Below are 25,170 nucleotides of genomic sequence, written 5' to 3'. Positions count from 1 at the left end.
CAATTGATGGCCTCAGACCAGAATGTCACCCACAGCAGAAGGAGGCCTATGCCATGAGGACAGCTCTAGAATATTTAACAGTGTGGGCCAAGGGGCTTGGGGAAAATGTAGGGGATTTGTGACTATCCTGGGATCATTCACAAATAACTCGTTTCCTCCAGACTTCTGAACCTGGCCAACCACCTTGTTGAGACCCTTTAACCTATACTTACCAAGGCTCCTCAGTATGGGGAATGTTTTGTAGTCCCAGCAATGGTTGTGCCTCCTGGCTGATACCAGGACTATACAGCTGCTGGCCTTTTGATTAGCTGCACATCTTTAATGAGGAATTTCCTTCTTTGATTGGGGCAGACCTTATAGCAATTGAATAAAGCTCACAAATTTCTCCTTTAATTCTGTGATCGAAGCTACCCCATCTAGGACTCAGATGAGAATTTCTTGACTCAAAGGGTTGCAAATCTTTGGCATTCCGAAATTCCAAAGGGCTGTGAGTGCCCAGCAGTTGAATTTACTTATGACAGAAATGGATAGATTTTGGATACCTTTTTGCTGGGAGACCTGGACCATGTTGTGCAGAGTATCTGAAGATAAGCACTATATGCTGGCCTAGATAGTAATACCCACCGCCCATAAAGGATTTTTTAAAAAAACTCGAGGAATCAAATGACACAGAGAGTTGTTGTGGAAGCAAGTAAGATACATGATTAGCTACAATCTTATGGAATGGTACAACAGACTTAGGGGTGGGGGGGTGATGTGGATGATGGTGATAGGGTCTACTCTTCCCATACATAAACCTAATTTTGGACCCTTCTCATTCAGTTTCACAACCAGCAGAGAAAGCAAGTCAGCAAACACCTTAGCATTTATCTCCCCAGGTGGCTTTCTGGTAATTTAGTTAAAATCACATGACTTGCTTGATGTTCATATTGTGTGCAGTTTTGGTCTTCTTATTTGAGGAAGGGTTTTCTGGCCATTGAGGGTGTGCATTGAATGTTTAACAGCCTGATTCTTGTGATGGCAGGACTGATAATATGAGGAGAGTCTCAATCTGCGAGGATTATACTCATTGGAAGTTTAGAAGAATAAGCAGGGTTCTCAGAGACCTATAAAACAAATTCCAGCAGGACTAGACACGGTAAACACAGGAGGGATGTTCCAAATGACCAAGGCAGACTACAAACTAGGGGTCACAATCTAAGGATATTGGGTAGGGCATCTAGGACTAAGATAAGGAGGTATTCCTGCAGCCACAGTACCGAGCCTGTGGAATTCTATGCCACAGAAAGCAATTGAGGTCAAAGCACTGAACATTTTCAAGAACAAATTAGTTATAGTTCTTAGGGCTAAAGGGATCAAACAGTAAGGGAAGTAAGCAGGAAAAGGGCACTGAGTTGGATGATCATTAATGATCATATGAATGGTAGAGTAGGCATGGAGGACCAAATAGCCTATTCCTGCTCCTATTTTCCACATGCTGATGGAAACTCGCTTTTCAAACAGACTTTTTGATGTTAAAATAACAAGTTTGACCTTCAGAGACTTGTGAACCACAATCCATTCTTCCTCCACTTTGGAACAACTGTTGTCACAAGTCAACCACATGGTGAGGTGCAGCCATGGTTTAAATGCATGAACAACATGGTGAGCAGCAGTGCAAATTTCATTCAGCCACCACGTAGAAAGTGCTGGCAGTGGTGGAGGTCTGAAGATTTTTCAGCTATCACCAGATTCGGCTTTAAGTCACCTGCTAGTGCAGAAAATCAGCAGTAGGAAAGGGTGTAACATTTAAAGACCTTACAAAAAGAAACCATGCAGTAAGATTCAACAAGGAAGAAACAGACCTGATAAGAGATGTGCTGCAACAGGAAGATTAGGAACACCCTGGAGAGGGGAGAAGGAGAATGACTTACCCCATGACAGAAACAGAATACATCACATGGTGATGGTCTATAAGAGAAATCCCGAGTTCAGGGTTTAGTTGGAGAATGAATGGATGTCAAAGACTCTGTGAATAAAGTTAAAGTGTCTGGGGAGCGAAGAATTTTTAAATAAAACTATGCAGTATTACAGGCTATGTAAACAAAAAGTACGGAGAGTATTAACAGCTCAAATTGAGCGTTGCGGCAATAGGGGCAGGCACCAGGAGGCACAACTACAGCAAGGGCAATCAAGGGCTACAAAAAAAAAGGAATTGTAACCAAGGTTGCAGAACTGGGGACACTGCAAAGTCAGAATTAGAAAGTCACAAGGGGCAGATTAGAAACCTAAGCAGCCTTGGTCTAAGAGAAGAAAAAGGTTAGGAGCCTTGAAAAGACATGAAATAACAGGAGGTCCTTCACTGAAACCACATTGCAGGTAGGAAACATTTAATTAAACTGTGGGAAATTGAATAATCCAGAAAAATGATGAAAAACAGGGATTATTACTAGAGCCACAGACAGCAGGCATCATCCAGAAAAAAAATGTTTAAGAAGCTGGATTCATCTGCTAAAGTTGCACACTGCCTAATTCATTTAATGAACCCATGCTTAAAATGGGAATCAAAAAGGGAGATTGCTGGAAAAGCTCAGCAGGTCTGGCAGCATCGATGGAGAGAAATTAAAATTAATTTTTTGGGTCCAGTGATCCTTCCCCTGGATTTTGAAGAAGTTCCTGAGGAAGGATCACTGGGCCTGAGATGTTTACTCTGATTTCTCTCAACAGAGGCTGCCAGACCTGCTGAGCTTCTCCAGTAATTTCTGCTTTTGTTTTTGATCTCCAGCATCAATAAGGCTGTTAGGAAAACAGGAATCATTTATTAGGGCAGGTACAGTGGACTGTTAAGTTGCAAAAGAAGTCTGCAAATTCATCCATCACAGCTCTGAAAACAAGTATCCTCTACTTGGCACAAAACGTGGGAACACAGTCCAGTTTGCAATATAAAGCGGCAGCACTGCTATCACTGTCAAATAAAATTATTTTCAGCAAGGGAGATAACCTCATTAGAAAGACATCTGATCAGAAATAACATTGCCAGAAAGATTTCATTTGACAGATAAACCAAATGGATCACAGAGTAGGCATCTTGGAGAAAGTAATTCTGAAGAAACAAAATAGCTTCTAAACTAGATACTACATCAGAAGCTGAACAAGTTAATACATTTCCATATAGAAGTAAAAGTATAGCTGATGACGTTACAGGTCACCAAGGTATAAAAGAAACAGCTCATACTTTTGAAGTAGTATTAGAAGGCTTTGGCAGTAACTTTAATGTCAGAAAAAATAAGATTCTTAAAACAGCAAGGGCTAAGAGAAGATATCAGCATCCACAGAAAAGTATAGATTCATTGATGATCTCTACGAATTCGAGGAAACATGCAATTATGGTGACTTAAAGTCAGAAAGCATAAGAGACAGAATTGTTGTTGTAACTGCTAATGCATCTCTGTCAAATTTAGTAGAGTCAAGGGGACCTGACTCTAGAGAAAACCATGCGGATGGAGAAAGTAAAGCAGAAGCCCAGAAGAAATGAATCCTGAGAAGATCAACACTGGCAAAGTTGATCAGCATTTTACAATCTTGAATGGCTGGTTATTCTAGCTTCACTTTGGTAAGATGTCCAGGAGAGACCGCACCAATACCTGGTCAGAGGTGTGGTGGTCTAACATCTTCAAAGATATTGAAGATCTCACAGCTGGTGGTGAAACCAATGAATGTACTTGTTTGCAGAAATGGTGTTGGTGAAGAAGAGATGAGATAGTGGCAAATACAAATTCTACACACAAACGTATAAAACTATTTTGAGGAGAAAGCTGGGATGGGGTGGTGGGGGCGGGGAGATACATATTGTCTAAAAGGGTTAATACTGATGACTATAAAAATTACAACCACAATGATGGTTTCATACGCTCTGGTGGGCAGAGCAACTCAGAATTTCAGGGAAGTCTAAATATTGAGGACCTCCTCAGTCTTTACAACAACGCCCATCATTAATGTAAACTGCTAGTTAAATATAAAATATTCAAGTGCGAACCAGGAAATGGTTGCCCTTTACCATACTAAACTAACCTGGCATTGTAGATCCCTATATTTAAAGAGGATGATGGCAGCAAATCTACCACATGGTAAGGTATAGACTTGGTTTAGCTGCACGTAACTCTTTTTCTCATGTGCAAAGTAAGTCACTTGGAATGCCATCTTTGGAAGGTGCCTGTGCTACAGTGGAAACACCACAAACGTATCAGACCCATGCTAGGTGAAGAGAGATGTGAAGAATAAACTCAAAAAGAAACAGCTGTACTCCAATGAGAAGTAAAAGTTCAATGTGGCATTAGTTGAAATCTTTCTCAGACTTAGAGCTCTCATGGGTACAATTGTTTTCATCTCGTTTTATCGGTGTTCAGTAAAGAAAAGCTCCCTCATCGTCAGTGCATGCATCTTTCATGGTAAACTGAGCTTTTATTTTAAATGTTTAGCCATCAGATATTCAATAAACATTCAACCACAAAAATTTGCATTAAAAGTTTAAACTCAATTAATATTCAGGAGAGGAACTACTGTTGTGTGAACTTCAGGACTGTCTTGGAATCTCTAGGAATTAAAGATTAATCGCCTGCTGTGCGAATTACAGAAGAAAATTTATATGGATAATAAATAAAAGTGTTCATTTATTTTCCCCATTTCAAACACTTTTTTCTGTTTGTTGTAAAAAGAGTGAGTGGAGCAGTTGGAAACTGCAGTTTGACAGATTCAACTTTAGTGACAAATAAGACCAGGTAATAAACCCACTTGCACAGATGTGACTTCAAATAAGCTGTCAATTCCAAGAAATATTTCAAATCACGTTGAATAGAAGCTATCCTTGGATAAAGTACTTTGGGATGGTTGTTTTTCAAAACCGCTACATTTCACTTCCTCAATCTCAGAGCATTTAACACTGCACATTTTACATCTTGAAGGAGGTGAACTGCATGTACATTAGGGTTCCCATTATTAAAATGAAGGACCAACATAATGCACAGGCTGCAGATCACATTTCACAACAGTATTTCATTTTACCAAGAAAACAGATATTCCCTTTTTCAAGTTCTTCCTTCAGAATTTTCTTTACATACCAACCTGTAGTCATCAAAGGTGAAAGATTCCTTCAAGGGCAATTTGCTAGCATTTGGATGGGTCTGAGAAACAAAATGTTGAAATAGGGAAATATTGCAGGGCAGCGGATGTAGGAATGGAGGGAAAGAGTGTGGGGAGGGAGGAGGGGAATAGAGGGAAAGAGAAAAAGAGAAAGTAAGACAGAGAGAGGGAGAAGAGGCAAAAACAAAAGAAAGGGAAACAAAAAAGAAAAAAAACAAGTCAGTCACCAGAATGTTATTACTTAGCAGCCTAACAGATACTAACAAGAGCCAAATGAAGCAAGAGGAGTCCAGCCGAGCTACGGCAGGATCATCATGCCATAATGCTCCCATACATCACTGTCAACTTAATTTGTTGTGCCCAGCAGCTGTCATAAATCTGCTCCATCAACTCCTACAAGCAGAACCCACCAGCAATACAAAATAAAACTTAGGGCCTGTGACAGTAACGCAATCTGCTGCCAACAAGTCCTTCATCAGCCTACCGAATGTCACCTCTTTTCCAAAACGTTCACTTGTTGACACTGGCAGGGGCCCGGGAGACAAATTTTTTTTATGGACTGGGAGCCTTTCCTCGCACTGCGCTCTGATGCAGTGCTACTGTCAGTGGCACTCTATGTAGCGTGCAATTTCTTCCTTGATGCATTAGCATCAGAAGTTGGGGTAATTCATCATTTCTCTCAATAGTATATTGGCTGGCATCAGGAGTATAGTTGTAGGGAGGGGGGGTGGGACTTGAGGTTTAAGTAGCTGCACCGCAAATCAATTATACAAGAAAAGCCAGCACAGATAATGCCGTTTTGGCCAAACTAGAAATCATACAAAAAAACCTGCTAATTAGATGTTAGCACTGCTGTGCTTTAATGTGTAAAAAAAAACTTTCATTCTGCTTCCTTCATAGGATGGGAGCATTAATAACAAGATGCTTTTGAAATACAGACAGCGATGGCTCTTAAATGACTTACAAAAAGCAAAACAAACCTGATTCTTCCGTTAGCCATGATTGCATATAAGTTCAACTGAGTTGAGAGGGAACTAATGCACGTATGAGCTAGATTCATTTGCCCATAAACTTTGCAGTGAAACATTTATTCAGTCTAATTTAGACAGTTTCTGAAGACAACCCTATACTTTGATGAATAAAGTAGTGGTATCTTAAATGCAATAAATTTCTGTTCCCAGTCATAAAATGTCTGGAAAAGGCATGGAGCGCTTGTAAAACCAAGTCTGGGGTTACATGTGCAACGCCCCACCCCGGTCTCAACTTAACATGAAAACAGAACTAAAATCACCTTAAGCGGCTTTTCTATTGACTGCCGAGGTCATAGAGTCAGCGTCAAAGAGGAAGAATTTGATAAGAGATTTGAGTTTTCCATGGTTCTGGAATACAACTGCTGATTTCACTCAGACAGGCAATAACATTCATGGGAGAAATACGAAAGTGCATGCTGGCGTAATAGGGATGCCTGTAAATGTTGAGCTCAAAGGACACTGTACAGGCAGTGAACAGTGAGCTACACACTGCATGTGTCCCAGCCCTCAGGTATCCTAAACTCATGCAGCAGGGAATGCATGTTTTAAAAAAAACTCCCTTCTTTGGCAATAGTATATTGTACTTCAATCAACCGAAATATTAGCAAACTCTACATGACAGAAAATCATTCACTTTATTTCACAATAAATTAGCTGACAGTTGTTGAGAACAACTACGTAACCATACCACCGTAATAATAGTAGACTGCTTGGCCCCTCAATCCTATTCACTACTCAAATTCAGGTATTAACTCTGTTTGGTTGCGCACACACTCAAAAACCCACCACCAACCCCCAGAAAACCCTGGACTCCCTTGTAGATCAATAATCTAACTTGGCCTTGAATATATGCGATGGATCAGCCTCCACTGTTCCCTATGGAAAGAAATTCAAAAGATTAACATCCTTTTGAGAGAAATTCCCTCTCAATTTTATCACAAATGGGAGAATCCATTCTGAAACTATGTTCCCGTGTTCTCAATTCCTACAAAGGGAAAACATTTTCTCAACATCTGCACTATCAAGCCCCCTTAAGAACCTTACAAATTTCAATAAGATCAGCTCTCATTCTCCTAAACTCCAATGGAGGATAGGCTCAACCAGCTCAACTTCTCCTCAATAAGAGGAATGTTACTTCAGTTGTGAATATGGACTATTCCATTTCAACTTCCATCATCCTACTGCTAGACCAGAGACATTTCATGGCCTAAATGTTTTTTTTATAAAAGAAAGAAGAAGCACGCACCAAAATGGCTGCAATGATCAACTGAGCACAGATTGAGGGAAGCTACATGAGGTCCATGAAAACAACATGGTCTGCATTGAAACGAACATCTTCATCTAATGACATCATAGCCAGAAAGTGAGTCAAATATTTGTACATCCTGTTTTACTTCACGCCTGCATGATCATTTCACATATTAGAAAATGAAAGGTCACCTACCAGTTACTGAGCTTGGGAAGGTAATAGAGCTAGACTCCAGAATACACAGTGAACAATATTTTAACAGCTACTTTTGAGTGCAGAACCAATGGATGGAAAAATGAATTTGTGACAAGAGCTGGAACTCTCTCTCTTGCAGTCCGTTTCACTCAAAATATAACGCGGGCAAAAATCAAATCTGAAATATAACTGTTTGCTCAGATCTAACTGTTCCACAGATTTTGCTGTTGCTTAACCTTCATGTCTGTACCGGACACGCTTCACTTTAATCTCCTTACCGGCGTTGTGTTCGATATTGTGCTTTTAGTATTTTTCCTCAGGTTAACATTTCTCTTTCTTTTACTCACAAAAACTTGGTAATTGGCTCTTTCATTTTCCAGTGTTTTAAGCCTGCTTGCTGTGGCAAAAATAAATTTGTTCCAACCAACCAAAAATGCTTTAAACAGGGGGAGCCAACTCCTCACTCCAACTCTTTGTAACGCCACCAGAAATCAGCTCAGTTGACCTTCTCTGAATTCCTTCCAATGCACGAACAAGGATTCTGACCTATTTTTATAGATGCACCATAGAAACCATCCTTTCCGGGACAATCACAGCATGGTACAGCGACCTCTCGTCCCAAGAAACTACACATTGCTCAGCCCATCACCAAATCAGCTTTCCATCCATTGACTGCGTCTATATTTCATGTTGCCTTCGGAAAGCAACCAACATAATCAAAAAACCCTCCCACCTTGGTTATACACTCTTCCATCCTGTTCTGTTGGGCAGAAGATATAAAAGTCTGAATACACACGAGCAGATTCAAGAATAGCTTCTTCCCTGCTGTTATTAGACTTTTGAACAGACCTCTCAAATGTTAATTCAGATCTCACTCTGCAGCTTTTCTATGGCTGTAAGACTGTATTCCGCACTCTGTTCTGCGACCCTGATGCACTTTGTATGGTACAACCTGCCTATGTAGCATGCAAAACAATACTTTTCACTGTATTTCAGTACATCAGACAACAATCAATCAAGACGTCTCCCATTTAAAACATATTTGGTTTTTAGTAGGTAAACTACAGACATTCCCCAATAACACTGCTACAAAATTCTTCTTAGTACAGTAACTGAGCAAGCTTGTTTTACTTTTTAAAAATGCAAACGAAACTGACGGCTTCTCCTCTGACAGTTCTTTCACTGACCCTCCACTAGGCTCTTCTGTCCTCGACTCTCCCAAATCCATCCCTTCTCTCCCTAACCCTTCTGCTGGTCACACTGCCTGCATATTGACCTGTCTGCTCATACTTGCTTGATTTCTGCTCCTGATACTTCTGCTTGTGACTCATCCAAACCGTTCTTTCCCTTGCAATTCACAATTTTGCTCCTCAAATTGCTGACAGGCTGACTTGAGCTCGGCATTTCCCTCACCAGCCTTTGTACCTGTTGTATCTCTCACTGACCCTGCTACTTACTGCCTCCCTCACCAGACCTTACAATGGCAAGGTCAATATTTGGTGTCCATCCTGCATGCCTTCACAGGGATTGTGGTGAACACCTTCTTGAAACACTACAGAGGAATTTCTTTGTATTGGTCTGGTACAATTGAGTGACATGCAGGGTCATTCCAGAGGGGGATCAAACCATACTTCTGGGGTCTGGAATAGCATGCAAGTCAGATCCGATAATGAAAAATATGTCCCCTGAATAACCATAGAGGAGCAGATAGCAATTTTAAAAAAACCCGTCATTTATAGTTTTATGGTATAATTATGGAGACTACATTTCCATTATAGATTTAACTTGGGTGTCCAGCCAGTGCTTATATTGGACACAGTCAGCCATGAGTCATCCTTGATATAAATTCTGTCCCAAATAACATTTTATTCACAGAGACAAAAACCACTGCAGCAGTTAATTATTGCCATAACATGACCAATCACTTGTCCTCTTATCACAGGCACATCACAATGACAATGCTCCTTTGTCTTCCCTCCTTCCGCAGTACCTCAATTAAGTGCTCACCCTATCCAGCCTATTCGGATTCTGTGCAACTTCAACCACCCCTTTCAGTTAAATTATTCATTCACAGGACATGGGTGTCATGAGCAAAATATACTGCACATCCTTAATTGCCCAGAGGGGAGTAAACAGTCAACCACATTGCTGTGGGTCTGGTGTCACATGCAGGCTAGACCAGGTAAGGAAGGCAGTTTCCTTCCCTAAATAATATTAGTGAACCCAATGGAGATTTTTCCCTGACAATCAACAATGGTTTCATAGTCTTCATTAGGCTTTTAAATTCCAGATTTCTATTGGATTCAAATTCCACCATCTGCTATGGCGAGATTTGAATCCAGAATATTATCTGGTTCTCCAGATTAATAATCCAGCAATAATACCACCAGGCCATTGCCTCCCTGAGCTGGAGCAAAGCCTGTGTCAAAGGCAGGTTGATGCTAAGGCAATCAGGTTAAAAGCTGTCCTTTATTTACTGGGACATTATGCCAGTTCTGGAGATGGAGTGAGGCCCATAAGTCTCCCACTCATACCCACCTATAAAGCATTAACTCCTACAAATGTCATCACTGCCCTCCCAACCCATTCACTCAGTATCCATTTTCACAGGAATCATAAACCCTATATTAAGATTGTAAGCATTTAGGAAGAGCTCATAAATCTATTGAAATAAAACAAAATATTGCCTGAATTCACTTAAAAATAATCCTCTTAGCAGACCACAGGTTTATCAAAATAGCATTGCCCTTGATAGCTGTCAACAAACATTGCTGAAGTTGAAGATAACCAAAATATGTTGAGCCTTTGAAATAGCCAAACAGAAGGCCAAGCTGAATCTCCAAGGAGGAAAAAGAGGTTTAGGGATACAACACACTGTTGTATGAGAAATAACACAAAATAGGAAGTTATCCAGAGGATGATGTACTCTAATGCATTTAAAGATTTTCTACTTCTGTAATACTGCTTAGTCCCTCAACAGCTTGCTGAGTCCCAAAAGTAACAACCTGGAAAACACAAAGTTTTATAAATAATCAAAACTCCACCATCAGTCTCGATACTAAAAACAACAAAATTTGTGGTACAGCATTTCATACTACATGCAAAATTGGTAATGTTGTTGCATTGACCATCCCCAGCTTTAAAATATGGCTTTACAAGGCCCTGGCATGAAACATACCAAATTCCAAAACCAACCCAACAGTGAAAACAATAGATGGCCTGAAACATTTACTTCTGATGCAGTGTCATTCTGCATCGTGCAACACTTAAATATAGCAACAGTGGCTCCAGAAAACGTGGGATATAAAGTGTGTGAGTTCTCCCTTTATCATATGCTGCTGAAAATTGCCTATGCCAGAAACAGGGGCAGGAACTCTAGGAAAATGATTCTGATCACCATTTTTAAAGCCATAGTCAGATGCATATATCAATTCGATCCCCTACTGGGACATGAAAATTCAGCTTCAAGTGTCTGCACACAGCTACCGACCCTATGAGTCTTGGAATCTCCTAACATAATCTCCAAAAGAATTCAACTGTGCACATAGAGCTCTGGTATATGCATTTTTGTTTTAATCTACCTGAGAATGTAAGATGCCCAGCCATGGGTTGATCTAATTATCTGCACCAGAAAAAGAAACTTATCGCCAAAGTCTACTGTCAATTTCCATTCTTTTGCTGCAATAGACAATCCACTCTTCCACTGAACAGAGATGATGGGAACTGCAGATGCTGGAGAATCCAAGATAACAAAGTGTGGAGCTGGATGAACACAGCAGGCCAAGCAGCACCTCAGGAGCACAAAAGCTGACGTTTCGGACCTAGACCTTTCATCAGAAAAAGGGGATGGGGAGAGGATTCTGAAATAAATAGGGAGAGAGGGGGAGGCGGACTGAAGATGGATAGAGGAGAAGATAGGTGGAGAGGAGAGTATAGGTGGGCAGGTAGGGAGGGAGGGGATAGGTCAGTCCGGGGAGGACGGACAGGTCAAGGGGGCAGTCTGAGGTTAATAGGTAGGAAATGGAGGTGCAGCTTGAGGTGGGGATAGGTGAGAGGAAGAACAGGTTAGGGAGGCGGGGATGAACTGGGCTGATTTTGGGATGCAGTGGGGCAGGGGACGAGCTGGGCTGGTTTTGGGATGCAGTGGGGGGGAGGGGAGATTTTGAAGCTTGTGAAGTCCACATTGATGCCATTGGGCTGCAGGGTTATTGCAACTCATCTTCTGCTTGGGAACCCTGCAGCCCAATGGTATTACTGTGGACTTCACAAGCTTCAAAATCTCCCCTCCCCCCACACTGCATCCCAAAACCAGCCCAGCTCATTCCCTCCCCCACTGCATCCCAAAATCACCCCAGCTCATCCCCGCCTCCTTAACCTGTTCTTCCTCTCACCTATCCCCACCTCCCACCTCAAGCCGCACCTCCATTTCCTACCTATTAACCTCAGACCGCCCCTTGACCTGTCCATCCTCCCCGGACTGACCAATCCCCTCCCTCCCCACCTATACTCTCCTCTCCACCTATCTTCTCCTCTATCCATTTTCGGTCTATCCCCCCCTCTCTCCCTATTTATTTCAGAACCCTCACCCCATCCCCCTCTCTGATGAAGGGTCTAGGCCCGAAACATCAGCTTTTGTGCTCCTGAGATGCTGCTTGGATCACTCTTCTCCTGGCTCTCCTTCAGTTCATGATAGTGCTCCATTCTTGATCTCCATTCTTTACCTGCATCCACTTTTTAAAACTTAGTTCTTCATTTCTAATACTGACTTTTGGTCTATTTGTGCTTCTCTTCTCAACGATTACCTAGCATACGAGATTCAAATTTGTTCAGGTGACAAGTAGCAGAAAATGACTGAAGAGGCCAATCTCTGCCAGAATTGCATATAGGTCTGAGTATGCCCCACTTGTCCAGGATCACCCTAGATAATATAAAGAGATAAAGGGAACTGCAGATGCTGGAGAATCCGGGATAACAAGGTGTGGAGTTGGATGAACACAGCAGGACAAGCAGTATCTTAGGAGCAGAAAAGCTGACATTTCGGGCCTAGACCCTTCATCAGAAAAAGTGATTCAGAGGGACAGAATCTGGGAATGCTGCTCTGCAGAGTTAAGTACTCGTACCACTATCTTCCCAAGAGTCATTAGCAAGGCACACCTCCTCTAATTCTTTATGCTGAGGGGATCACTTACTCACATCCCTGAAACTAGCTGTCAATTTCAGATTGATGAAATTAATATAAATTCCACATAGTGCCATGGTGGGATTTGAATCTGTGTCTCCGGACCTGGTCCTCTAGATCACTGAGCCACTAACAATACCAGGACACCACCACCTCAACTGATAAATGAGAACGAAAAGAGAAACTGTCTCCACTGACACTCAGAGTCATAGAATTGTACAGCACAGAAACAGACCCTTCGGCCCAACTTATCCATGCTGGCTAGGTATCTTAAATTAGTCTAGTCCCATTTGCCAGCATTTGGCCCACAATCGCTCTAAACCCTTCCTATTCATCTACCCCTTCACCACTTCCTCTCGCAGTTCATTTCATGCATGCATCACCCTTTGTGTGAAAACATTGCACCTAGAAACTTTTAAACCTTTCCCCTCTCACCTTAAACCTCTCCTCCTCTAGTTTTGGACTCATCCACCCCAGGGAAAAGACCTTATCTATTTACCCTATCCGTGCCCTTGACAATAATTTAAACTCATTATTGCATTATTTATTTACAGATTTTCTTGGTTCAATCATCATTAATTAAAAATCTGTAACAGGAAATCACAACTAAAATTGGTTCATGGAACTTAATGTATTAACTATACTGACCAAAAAAATTAGGGCAATATTTAATGGAGATGTATGGGGTCATACCTGTTAGCTGGTCAATCTGCTAAGTTAATACAATTGGTGGCAGGATGAAGTTCTTAGATGACATTAATTGTCCACTGCAGAGCCTCAACTGGCAGACTGGAAAGCAGTCCAACTACAAGCTCAATTGTGGCAAAGGTAGGAAGATGTTGAGGTCCTCTCCAGTCTGAACAAACCACACACTATCCCCAACGCCCCTACCTCTTCCCCACCCCACATCACTCCACTTCTCAAACATGGAGGAGGGCATTAATTTCTACTCTTATTTTCAGAACAGGTTCAACAGTTGAATGAATGACACACACCCTTGAAGTGTGCAAACTTAATCACAACTTAACTAACAATCCAATTACAATGTAAATCTGACTGCATAAAATACTTTCACCGCTTGTACACAGAATTACAAAACAAAGCACCGGCAGTGCAGTACTGGGACTTAGAAAAATATGAAATAGCCTCTATGAATCTGAAGAGTATCCCACAAACAAAATAAACCTATTAACTCAGCAACACAGTGTCATATACAAAATAGATATCTAGCAGTGATTATAAGGCAGCAATCTAATCAAGGTGCTCACATAACATTTTGGATTACCAGAGTGCAGCTTAAACTGTTTATTACATTCATCCAAAACCACGAGATTAAATTATTTGAAACGTGAAAGAACCAAACAGCCAATTTGCATTTTAAAAGGCCTCTCAGGTTGCTGATATATGGAAAAAAAAGATGCATTTAAGTTCACACCAAGTCCCACGTACAGTAAAAGATCAGTGAACGGATACTCTATTTTTGGTCACAATAACTCCTTTTTTTAAAAGAAAGAAACAATGTCACAAGATCTGTCTGAACTGACAGATGGGGCCACAGCTAAACACCTCACCCAAAAGGCACCTCCTACAGTGCTACACTCCTTCGCTGATGGTCTGAAATGTCAGCCTAGATTGTACACTCAAATCTGTAACAATGCAATTATATGTTCAATTAACTCCACAAACTGCCCTTTTTAAATATAAATTGTGTACAGTTAATTTTCTTCATGGAGTTTCTTCGGATTTCAACCTAGGACAACTGCTGTTGGCACAATAAGTGTAAATGTTGTCTTCCAATGTGCTGCACACAATTGATTTTGGTTGACATACTAGTATCCCAAACCTCAGCATTAATATTTTGAGCACAGTATAAATTAACTTCCACTCAACCATTAGGAGATATTTCAGCTTGTATATCGTGGCCAAGAAGTTCATTTCAAGTCCAAATGGCAATCGACAGACTAACTGCACTAGCTGTCAGGCGAGGGTTTGCATTGCTCAAATTTCACATCAAGGCATTTGCATGTTTCCAAAAGTAAAACTTCCCAAGATTTAATTTAGAGTTATATCTTGGTAGGGCCAGTATTTTGTGTACTGGCTTTCAAACTAGTGGAAAAGATTGCAAACTCTATTTTCACTGGCAGAATTCCACAATTGTCTGCATTGACTTGATGGATTTTACATACATTATACTTAGAAAAAGTGAAACCCAGTGGAAACCTTTATTCTGTATACTTTGTTTGTTCTCTGTTTGAAGGTCCCGTAGACGCACCTGCATAACCTTGACATTCCACCAAAAATTGTCTTTATATCTTACAGTTAATAAGGATCTATTTGAAGAATTAAGAACAAGATGAATTGCAATGTTAACAGCAAAGCTTTAAAGGCTGAAGTATCACTAGAACAGTCAGGGTGAGATTATGAACAATAAAAAATGTACAGTTTACAGAAATAATAATGGAGTGCTACATTGTCAGTGACGCAACCTTTCGGAAAAAAGATTAAATGGATACAATCTGCTACTGCAGGTGGATATGAAAAAAAGAAAGCAATATTTAAAGAAGAACAGGAAAGTGCTCAGAATCTTGGCCATCCTTAAACTGAAAAATTAACAGGGGCAGCAGGAATGTGGATTTGAGATTACAATCAGATGACGCATGATATTATTGAAGTGTCAAGGAGCTGAAGGCTCTACTTCTGGTACCGATTTTTATGTTCATAACCAACACCCTTCAAAAGATTATCTGTTCATTTATCTTCTGTTGGTTTGTGGGACTTTGTCCTGTTCAAATTAGCTGTGGGAGACGGTGGAATATCTGGACATGTGAAAAACTCTATGTAAGCATACCTCTCATTCGCTCTTAAATTGCACAATACCAATAAGCTTCACATGTTATGAAAATAAATCACTTTCTAGTCAGCACAAGTTACATGGATAACATTATAAAGATTCATGCTGTTTAATCTTCACTTAAGAAAGACATTCCTACCCTGTTCAGCTTTATGTCATTCACTGTTCATGAAAGTAGAAGCCAGCTGATCTGCACCCAGACTTATTCCAATGGTGTACTATATTCAATTATTTGGAGGTGTAGTATGGCCCAATTTTATCCCTCAATGAAAATATTTGGCCTTTGATTGGAAATGAATGTTAGTGCATATTTCTATTCTATCAACACACTAGAATCCTTTTCTTTTCAGAAGGCTGGATCATTGTATGAAACACACCATCCATATAGAATATAGAACATTACAGCACTCGCTGTTGCGCTGACCTGTGAACTAATCTAAGCCCATTCCCCTACACTATCACAACATTATCATCCATATGCTTATCCAAGGACTGTTTAAATGTCCCTAATGTGGCTGAGTTAACTACGTTGGCAGGCAGGGCATTCCACGCCCTTACCACTCTCTGAATAAAGAGCCTGCCTCTGACATCGGTCTTAATTCTATCACAAATTGCGCCACTATTATTTTCCAACAGCAATCCAAGGTCATACTGGAGCACCAGTAATGCAGTTCACCTCCATGATTGTGTTGGTCTAGGAAAATAGAAAAAAATAGCAGTTACTACAGTGGATGCTCTCTATCATCAAATTCAAGCTAGATGTAAAGTCCTTTCATCTACAGGATCACAGCTAATTGTATCCATTTTCGCAACACCCAAAAAAAATTCATTTCATCTGATGCCAAAGCAGTGGGCACAAAGAACTTGCACTTGTCTAGCACCTTTTACAACCTCAGGTCATAAACAAAAGCAATTTACAACAAATGAAATACTTCTGGTCACTTTGGTAATACAGGAAACACGTCAGTTTACACACAGCAAACTCCTACTAAGCAAAAAGCCTACCAAAGGCTGCTTTTCAGGAGGTCCTACTGTTGTTTAAGTAGCATGGAGAGGATCAAGCTTGAGGCATTAAATACTAGACTCCAGTCTCAAATAAAAACTTTTGGTATTGAAGGACATCAGTGGAAGTGAACACAAGAAGGAGTCAATGCCTTTAAATCTGAGAATGAAGAAAAATCAAAAGGTCGAGCTTGGATGATGTTGAGATGGGGTAAAAGGCATAGAAGTTTATGGAGGAAGAAAAACACAGGATCATAAACCATAGCAGTTTTTTTTTCATTCCATGTAAGATGCCTGCTTTGAGCATCAAGGCAACAGCATGCATTAACAGGCAGCTGGCTTCAATAAAACCCCCAGCTTGAATGTTAGACAAGTCTATCGGCTTTCAATGTTGACTGCATTATAAAGAGGAGAAAATAATTACAGACGACCAAATCCCTCAGATATGTACTGATGGTTACCAAAATAGTTCCATGTAGAAGCCCATTTTTATTGACTCCTGCACTCATAAGCATGCTGTTGCAAAATGAGTACTAGCTTGGTAATAAAAAGTAAATCTACTTTTATTCAATACTGACTTATTGTATACTTTTAAACAAAAAATGCTAGAGATATTGATTGTACTTCTTCAGATTAATATTGTAGCTTTTCCTTTTTAAATGAATCCCAAGTTTAAACACTTTACCATTTTTCAATTATCAGTGATTTAAAATAACACAACCTTGGGTACCGAGAAAGATTAAAATTGCAAGAGTTCAGTGGGTTCAAATATTTGTAAAATCACATTTCTTCAGAGGAAAGAAAAGGCTAAATTAATTTCTTATTGATTTTATCTCTCTAAGAACATTATGTTTATTGCTACAGGAAGAAAAATCAATTCTGTATTAAAAAAATTTTCAAAATTCACTTTAATCCACCTATGCTAGTTTATAATATTATTAAACAACATGCAAGTGCTACCATCTGCTGGCAACTTAAAGTTCTGCAAGCAACTGTATTCTTTTACATTTCAGCATCTTTTGCAAGCTTTGCACAAATTTTACTTCACAAGGAAGCTATACTTCGACACAGGGACGGTCAGCAGTCCATCAAACCAATAATGCCATTTTTGTTCAGTTTGTGGCACTATTGAATCACAGAGTTGCAGGTTCAAGCCCCGTTATGGGCTCCTCATCTTAACATTGACCACTAAATGGCACAACACTGAACGAACATCAATTTTTCTAGAGGAAAAATGAATTCTATCATTCATCTACAGACTAATATTTGAAAAGAATCAGGAGTTTTCCAGATGGTCTACCAAAATTGCCCAATTAACCGAGACAGTAATTTATTTGATGTTTGAGGAAGTTTTCCATCACTTCTTTCTACATTACTATACTTCAAAAAGTAACCAACTGGGTTTAAAGGACAGTGATAAAACAGACTGTTACCATGTCAGCTGGATGTGAATGATTTCATGACACTACTTTAAACAGGACCAGGCTAATTCATGCCAGTGTCCCAACCTATATTTATCCATTAGCCAATATCACTAAGACAGATTATTGAGTCACTATCACTTGCATGCTGCTTGTAGAAGTTGTCCGCATGCAAATTTGTTACTTATCGTATTTCCTACACTCCCCTGTTCATCAATGCTGAGTTTGGATACCACTAGGATCCCTCATCTCCTAACTTCATTGTAGTCTCAGCTCAAACATGGACAAAAGAGCTGAATTACTGTAAAGTGCTATTTTACCTTATGTGGCAGATAGGAGTCCTAACAAAATCAACATCACTGGAAATCAGGGGGAAAACTCTGCATCAGTTGGTGCCAATCTTAACACAACAGAGTATGGCCTTAGGTTTTCAGGGTAGTGTCCTAAGCCCAACATTTTCAGCTAGCTTCACCTTTAACCTTCCCTCTGACACAAGGTCGGAGAGGAGATTCTCACTGATTGTATGGTGTTCAATACCAGTCATAATGCCTCAGATACTGAAACTGCCCACGTCCATACGCATTAAGACTTGGACAACATGAGGTTTTGTGTTGATAGCTGGCAGCAGCATTCATGCAACACAAGTGCCAAGCATTGGATGACTTCAATCAGAAAATCTAACCATGTCTCATTACTATTGTCAAATTGTTCCCTAACAACATCTTGGAAGTTAGTATTAACGAGAGATTGAACTGGCCTAGCAGTAGAAATATTGTGGCTGCAACAGCAGTTCAGAGATTGAGCAAGTCATCTCCTAATATCTCAAAGCCTGTCCACCATCTACAGGACACAAGGCATGCGATGATAATCCTGCCTAGATGGGTGCAGCTCGAACAACATTCAAAAAGCTCAACACCATCCAGGTCAATGCAATCCTCTCAACTGGCACGCCATCTACCATCCATACGAAGTGATAACACTGTGTATCATTTATAAAATGCACTGCAGGAACATGCCAACTTGCCTTCAATAGCACCTTCCAAGATTCTATAGATTAGATTCCCTACAGTGTGGAAACAGGCCCTTCGGCCCAACAAGTCCACACTGCCCCTTGAAGCATCCCACCCAAACCCATCCCCCCATAACCCACGCACCCCTGAACACTATGGGCAATTTAGCATGGCCGATCCACCTAGCCTGCACATCTTTGGACTGTGGAAGGAAACCGGAGCACCCGGAGGAAGCCCACGCAGACACGGGGAAAATGTGCAAACTCCACAGAGACAGTCGCCCGAGGCTGGAATCAAACCCGGGTCCCTGGCACTGTGAGGCTGCAGTGCTAACCACTGAGCCACTGTGCTGCTCCACTACTTAGAACAAAGATAGCAGAGACATGGACAAATCATCACCTGCAAGTTTCCCTCCAAGTCACACATTATCCTGACTTGTAACTATATTATCATTCCAACCATATTATCATTCCTTCACTCTCACTAATTACTCCCTTCGCATAGGTATTGCGGGTTTATCTACACATAGAATCCCTTCAATGCAGAAAGAGACCATGTGGGCTACTAGGTCACAATGACCCTCCAAAGAGCATCCCAAGTGTTGGGGTGGCACGGTGGCTCAGTGGTTAGCACCGCAGCCTCACAGCGCCAGGGACTCGGGTTCGATTTCAGCCTCAGGTAACTGTCTGTGTGGAGTTTGCACCTTCTCCCCGTGTCTGTGTGGGTTTCCTCCGGGTGCTCATCCCACAGTCCAAAGATGTGCAGGCTAGGTGGATCAGCCATGCTAAATTGCCTGTAGTGTTCAGGGGTGTGTGGGCTATAGGGGGGTGGGTCTGAGTAGAATGCTTCAAGGAGCGGTGTGGACTAGTTGGGCCGAAGGGCCTGTTTCCACACTGTAGGGAATCTAATCTAATCTGGACCCAGCCCCTTCCATATCCTCGCAAGTCCACATTTATCATGGCCAGTCACCTGATCTGCACATCTTTGGACTGAGGTTTCAAGAAGGCAGTTTAGCACGACCTCCTCAAGGCAATGAGAAATTGCCTTGATAAGCGAAATAGAAAAAAAAAGTGCACATTAAATAATTCATTGCTAAGTAAAGGCAGGGCAGGATATGCCAGGAAGATAACTGCGAGGTTTTTATGTAAATTGGTTACTTGGATAGTGGTTACTCCATTTTCTGTTTTACTACCTGACAGTTGTTTCATTCTGTTTTGTTGGCAGTTGCCAGGCTTAGGTGTGTGAGGGGATCAATGCTTGTTTTGCCTTTCAAGTTTCAAGCCAAGTTGTACCACTTTCAAGTTGACACTCAGACGTTCTCTCTGTTGCTGGTTTATTTCCTTATGCAATCATGTTCAATCTTTCAGAATCTATGCCATCTGTTTTTACTTGTATAAATCAAGAAACGAGTTGCAATAAACCAGTTACAATTGGATAAAAGAATGTCATCAATAAACACCAATATAATTACAACAGCTTTTATGCACTCAGTGGTGTATTCTTGCAATGCTATTAGAAACAAACCAAGTTGTCAACAAACATCCACAGGGTGAAATGGCACAAGAGTTTCTGGGGATAAAATACATTCAGTAAAATAGCTTAAACTTTATACATGGCATACAAGACAAGAGCAAAATCACTGATCATTTATCTTCGCACATTATAATATTTCAGTTCAGGCAAGATCCTAAGTGACATGAAGCACAGGCTCCCATGTCCTTAGTTAGAGAATGGGCTTCTGCTTCTTGATTATTCTTTATTATAACCCAGTGTGTTATTCAATCCCCAACAAAATAATGGTGTCTGATTGGTTTTGGGCATTGATATCAGGACTGGCCATCACTCCAATGAGTGTTAATGCATGATCCCACTTTCGGCATTTTCAGAACAAACAAGAAATAGCAATTAAAAGGCAGTCTTCTTGAGGCACATACTCAGATGAGCTACAGTATACCCACAGACAAGTCTAAAATGCAGGGTATAACTTAACAATTAAGTTTTAATCTAAAATGGTATCCAGCATACTGTCACATGATGCCTTCATCGATACGTAAGGATTAGCCACGCCAGCTCTGATGAGGATCCTTGGCCTCAAGTAACTGTTTCACCAGCAGCAGTTACTGCCTCACTGATGACATAACCGTTTAATACAGCTGCCGGTGTCTGAGTGGCCAACTGTTCTCAACAGGCAGGACTCTTCTTGCCACTCCTTCACTGGGCTGTAACTTAATTTGAAAAGCTTTCCTTAAAGAGGTGATGTAGGGCTCTAGAGGGAGAGGGAGAGCGAGAAGGTAGGGGCAGAGAGAGAGACAGAAAGAGCACTAGTGAGGTGAAGAAAAAAAAGGTGGAGACTGAGGGGGTTAAGGAATAGAGATAGATGGCGAGAGACGAAGAAAAATTAGGAGAGAGTGGGTTGAGACCAGAGGTTAAAAAAAAGAGGAGAGAAGAGAAGGAGAGGGTGGCAGAACAGAAGAGTGACATACAGTGCGAGCGAAAGCAAAAGAGAACAAGAGTAAAAGAAAGAGAGAGAAAAAAAACTGATAAAACAGAATAAGAGACAGGACAGAGGAAACTGAGTGAAAGAGAGAGAATAAAATGAGCCAAAAAATGACAAGAAAAATAGATTAACTTTTGAGAAACCCACACAAAGACAGCATACATGAATCACAGCAATCTATGGCAAAGAAGATGGTTATTTGGCCATGTCTGTACCCTCTAAGACATCAACACTGATCTCACTCTCCAACTCTTGATGTGCCGTGCCCAAATAATACAACATGGGTTGGAGGCAAAACCCAAATGGCAAACATCAAATTCCTAACATTTCCAGTGGCAAGCACAGTATGGGCATTTCCTCAGGGTGCAGAGCAGAGATATTTGCATGGCCAAGTCATCATTTGCAACTCTCGTTCACTGTACGAATAGAACACAATAAATATCTGGCCTTATTCTGAGATTACTTCCAGTCTGAGGTCAAACTGGTTGTCACAACCTAAGGCCTAACTCAGTGTTGCAATAAACTATTTTCTTCTTGTATAAAAGCAGAAGACTCCGAATCAATTTTAACTAACTATTATGTATTAAACTTCAGGGTTACATGCTCCTCTCAAATTTGTAATGAAGCATTTTGATTATGTGCCTCAATAAATGAATATAAATAAATGGTGTTTCCAGCTCCAAATAAGCGTACATATCTATGAAGACTTGATGCTCTCACATGACAGTGCAACAAATGTTTAATATTTATAAGTTGCTGCTTAATAAAGTAAACCCAACATGCCTTTTAATAAATTATAGTTCTGATATTTTCAGTTAATTAGCTTCAACAATCAAACCAAAGAACAATTGGCATTTTCTTGCATGCTATTTCTGATCATTTCATACATCTGCACAAATCATGGCTTATCTTAACCTTCAAGAAAAAATGCATTCCTTTTATTACCCCCCCACCGCCCATTAAAGAAAAATGAATTTGTTGATTTTTTTGGGCCTACAGCCAACCAGAATGAATTTGTAAGTATGTAATAAATAAAAAGGCTAAAAGTTTTCCTGACAGAGTCAATTAGAATAAATCGCTGTGTGAAGCAGTCTTTCTGAATAACAACAGGGCTATGTCGGATTCATTCAAAAGGTAATTTAATATTTGTCTGTCCATCAAAGCAAATTAATTTTAACAGGGGAAAGTATAATTCAGAGGAAGCAGTATAAAAATTTACTGCAATACCGGGAGCACTGAGGCATTCTTATCTGCATGCCATCAACAAATTTAAAACCATAGTGCTAAAATCAAAGTAAATAAACCTTCATGCAAACAATACACTTGCTTTTACTTTCAGAACATTTTCTTTCTTATCTTGTCCTAAATGAAACAGGCAGTGGCATACCAGAGAAAGTATGACGAAGGAAGATATTTTCTAAAGTTTCCAATATTGTACAAGCACGTCACCCGATATTCTTTAGTGGAAAGGCCACAAATCCAGACATTTCCTGAAAGCAGAGATTTGCAAGTGGCTAGCTGTCCACAGGTAGAAACAACTGTTGGGTTAAGTTTGTACAATTGTTTTTTAAAGCTAGATTTATCTGTTTTATCCGTTAATACTTTCTTTTGGCTGTTATTTTTTTCTGAAAACTCTTCAACCTCATTGTCCTAGTGGAAAATCTCAACAACTTGAGACAGGTAATATGCATCATTGCTAAGTATATCTATTTTGTTCATAACGTTTGTAAAAGGATATTTTAAATACTTATAGATATAGCAACAACATTCAGTACAACAACAGCAGGAGTTAAAAAGTAAGAAATCAGGAAGTTGGGCAGGAAACTGTGGAAATTGGCTTATTGTGAAATAATTTCACCATCTAGTTTAAAAAGAAACATGAATCCTGTGTCTGTGCTTATTAAATCTTCTGGTTTATCTGCCAGACCCATCATTCAGCTTTCCCTACACATATTAGTAATGCCTCAAGTAAATTTTCATGTTTTTGATGTTAACAGGCTTGTCCTGCAATTAATAATTAGAACAAAACCAATATCAAATATCACAAGTGGCGAGGATACCCATTTCAAACTGGACTTCCCGTAACAGAAGGGAACATTTCTGAACATCTTTCCACTACAAACCCAACAACTCCCACAGTTATCTTGACTATACATTTTCACACCCTGCTTCCTGTAAAGTCTGTATTCCATTCTCCCAGCTTCTCTGTCACATTTATTCTGATGATGCCAGCTTCTACAAGGGGGCCTCCGAAATATCTACCTTCTTCCTCAACTAAGGATTCCCCAGAGCCGTAGTTGACAGGGCTCTCAGCTGTTGCCAACAAATCTCCCATACTTTAGCGCTCACCCCTCTCTTCCCTTTCACAACAGCGATAGGGTCCCCCTAGTCCAGTCTTACCACACCATTTCCACATCCAAAGGATCATTAGCTGCTATTTCTGTCACTTTCAGCAGGATGTCACTACCCATCATACATTCCCCTCCTCTCCCTTGTCAGTCTTCTGCAGGGACTGTTCCCTCTGGGATACTTTGGTCCACTCCTCCTCCACTCCCAAAACTTTCTCACACCTCCACAATAACTTGCAATGCAATCACAGAAGATGTAACAACAGCCAGTTTAATTCCTTCCCTTCTCACTATCCAGACATACCCTGTGAGTGAAGCAGCAATTTACCTGTACTTCACTCAATCTAGAAAACTGAACTGAGTGGTCACATTGTGGTTAGCTCTACACTGGGAAGACAAACCGCAGACTGGATGACCACTTTGCAGAACACCTACATTTTGTCTGTAAAAATAACTCTGAGCTTCCTGTCGCTTGCTACTTCAACACACCGTGTTCCCTGGTCAACGTCTCTGTCTCAGACTTGCTGCAGTGCTCTAGCAAAGCTCAGCACAAGCTGGAGGAACAGCATCTCATTTTCTGCTTCCTTCAGGACTCAATATCGATTTCAATAGTTTTAGGGCCTGAACACCTTCTGCCATGTCTTTAACTCACCCTACATACCAGGTCTTTTCATCACATGGGTTGCTACCATAAACAGTCCATTGTATTGATTCTCCAAACTGACAATTCCCATTCCATCGTTTGGCTCATTGCTGCTCTCTCTGGGGACAATTTCCACCTGTTGTATGCTCTTCTGTCTTCTTCCACCCCATCTTCATCAGGTATACTAACTATTTCCTAGTTTCAGTTAGTTCTGAAGAAGGGTCACTGGACCTGAAACATAACTCTGCTTTCTCTCCACAGATGTTGTCAGACCTGTTGCATTTTCCCAGCAATGTGTGCTTTTATTTGGAAGATTTATGAAGTTTCATTCAAATCTGGTGGAACAATTTTAAACTGGCTAATGTCAGGAATGCTCACTAATGGATAGATGACCATTACCATTACCTAAAATCTCTTATTCCAGTTTAGAGTAGAGTGGAATAAGATCAATAATTAATTACAAATTTAAACACCATATTGTACAATGAAACAAACAGAAAATGCTGGAGAAATCCAACAGTATCTGTGGAAAGATGGCAGAGTAAACAGTGCCAAGTCCGCGATTTTAGAGATAGTAGGAACTGCAGATGCTGGAGAACCTGAGATAACAAGATGTAGAGCTGGAT

The 25,170-nt window shown here is 40.5% G+C and overlaps 1 protein-coding gene across 6 annotated transcripts in view; it reads right to left on the bottom strand.

Moving 5' to 3' along the window:
• Positions 1-25,170, bottom strand: part of setd3 (SET domain containing 3, actin histidine methyltransferase) — a 161,034-nt gene that overhangs the window by 27,279 nt on the left and 108,585 nt on the right. For all 6 annotated transcript variants that reach the window (XM_048538556.2, XM_048538555.2, XM_048538558.2 and 3 more), the window contains one exon: positions 5,101-5,159. In XM_048538556.2, the coding sequence (XP_048394513.2) occupies positions 5,101-5,159 (59 nt within the window). The remainder of the gene's footprint in view (positions 1-5,100; positions 5,160-25,170) is intronic.

This window comes from Stegostoma tigrinum, chromosome 10 (genome assembly GCF_030684315.1).
Source record: "Stegostoma tigrinum isolate sSteTig4 chromosome 10, sSteTig4.hap1, whole genome shotgun sequence".
In the NCBI taxonomy this organism is placed as follows: domain Eukaryota; kingdom Metazoa; phylum Chordata; class Chondrichthyes; order Orectolobiformes; family Stegostomatidae; genus Stegostoma; species Stegostoma tigrinum.
Note: the sequence above shows the minus strand (reverse complement) of the source record. Positions and strands in the feature narration are given on the sequence as shown.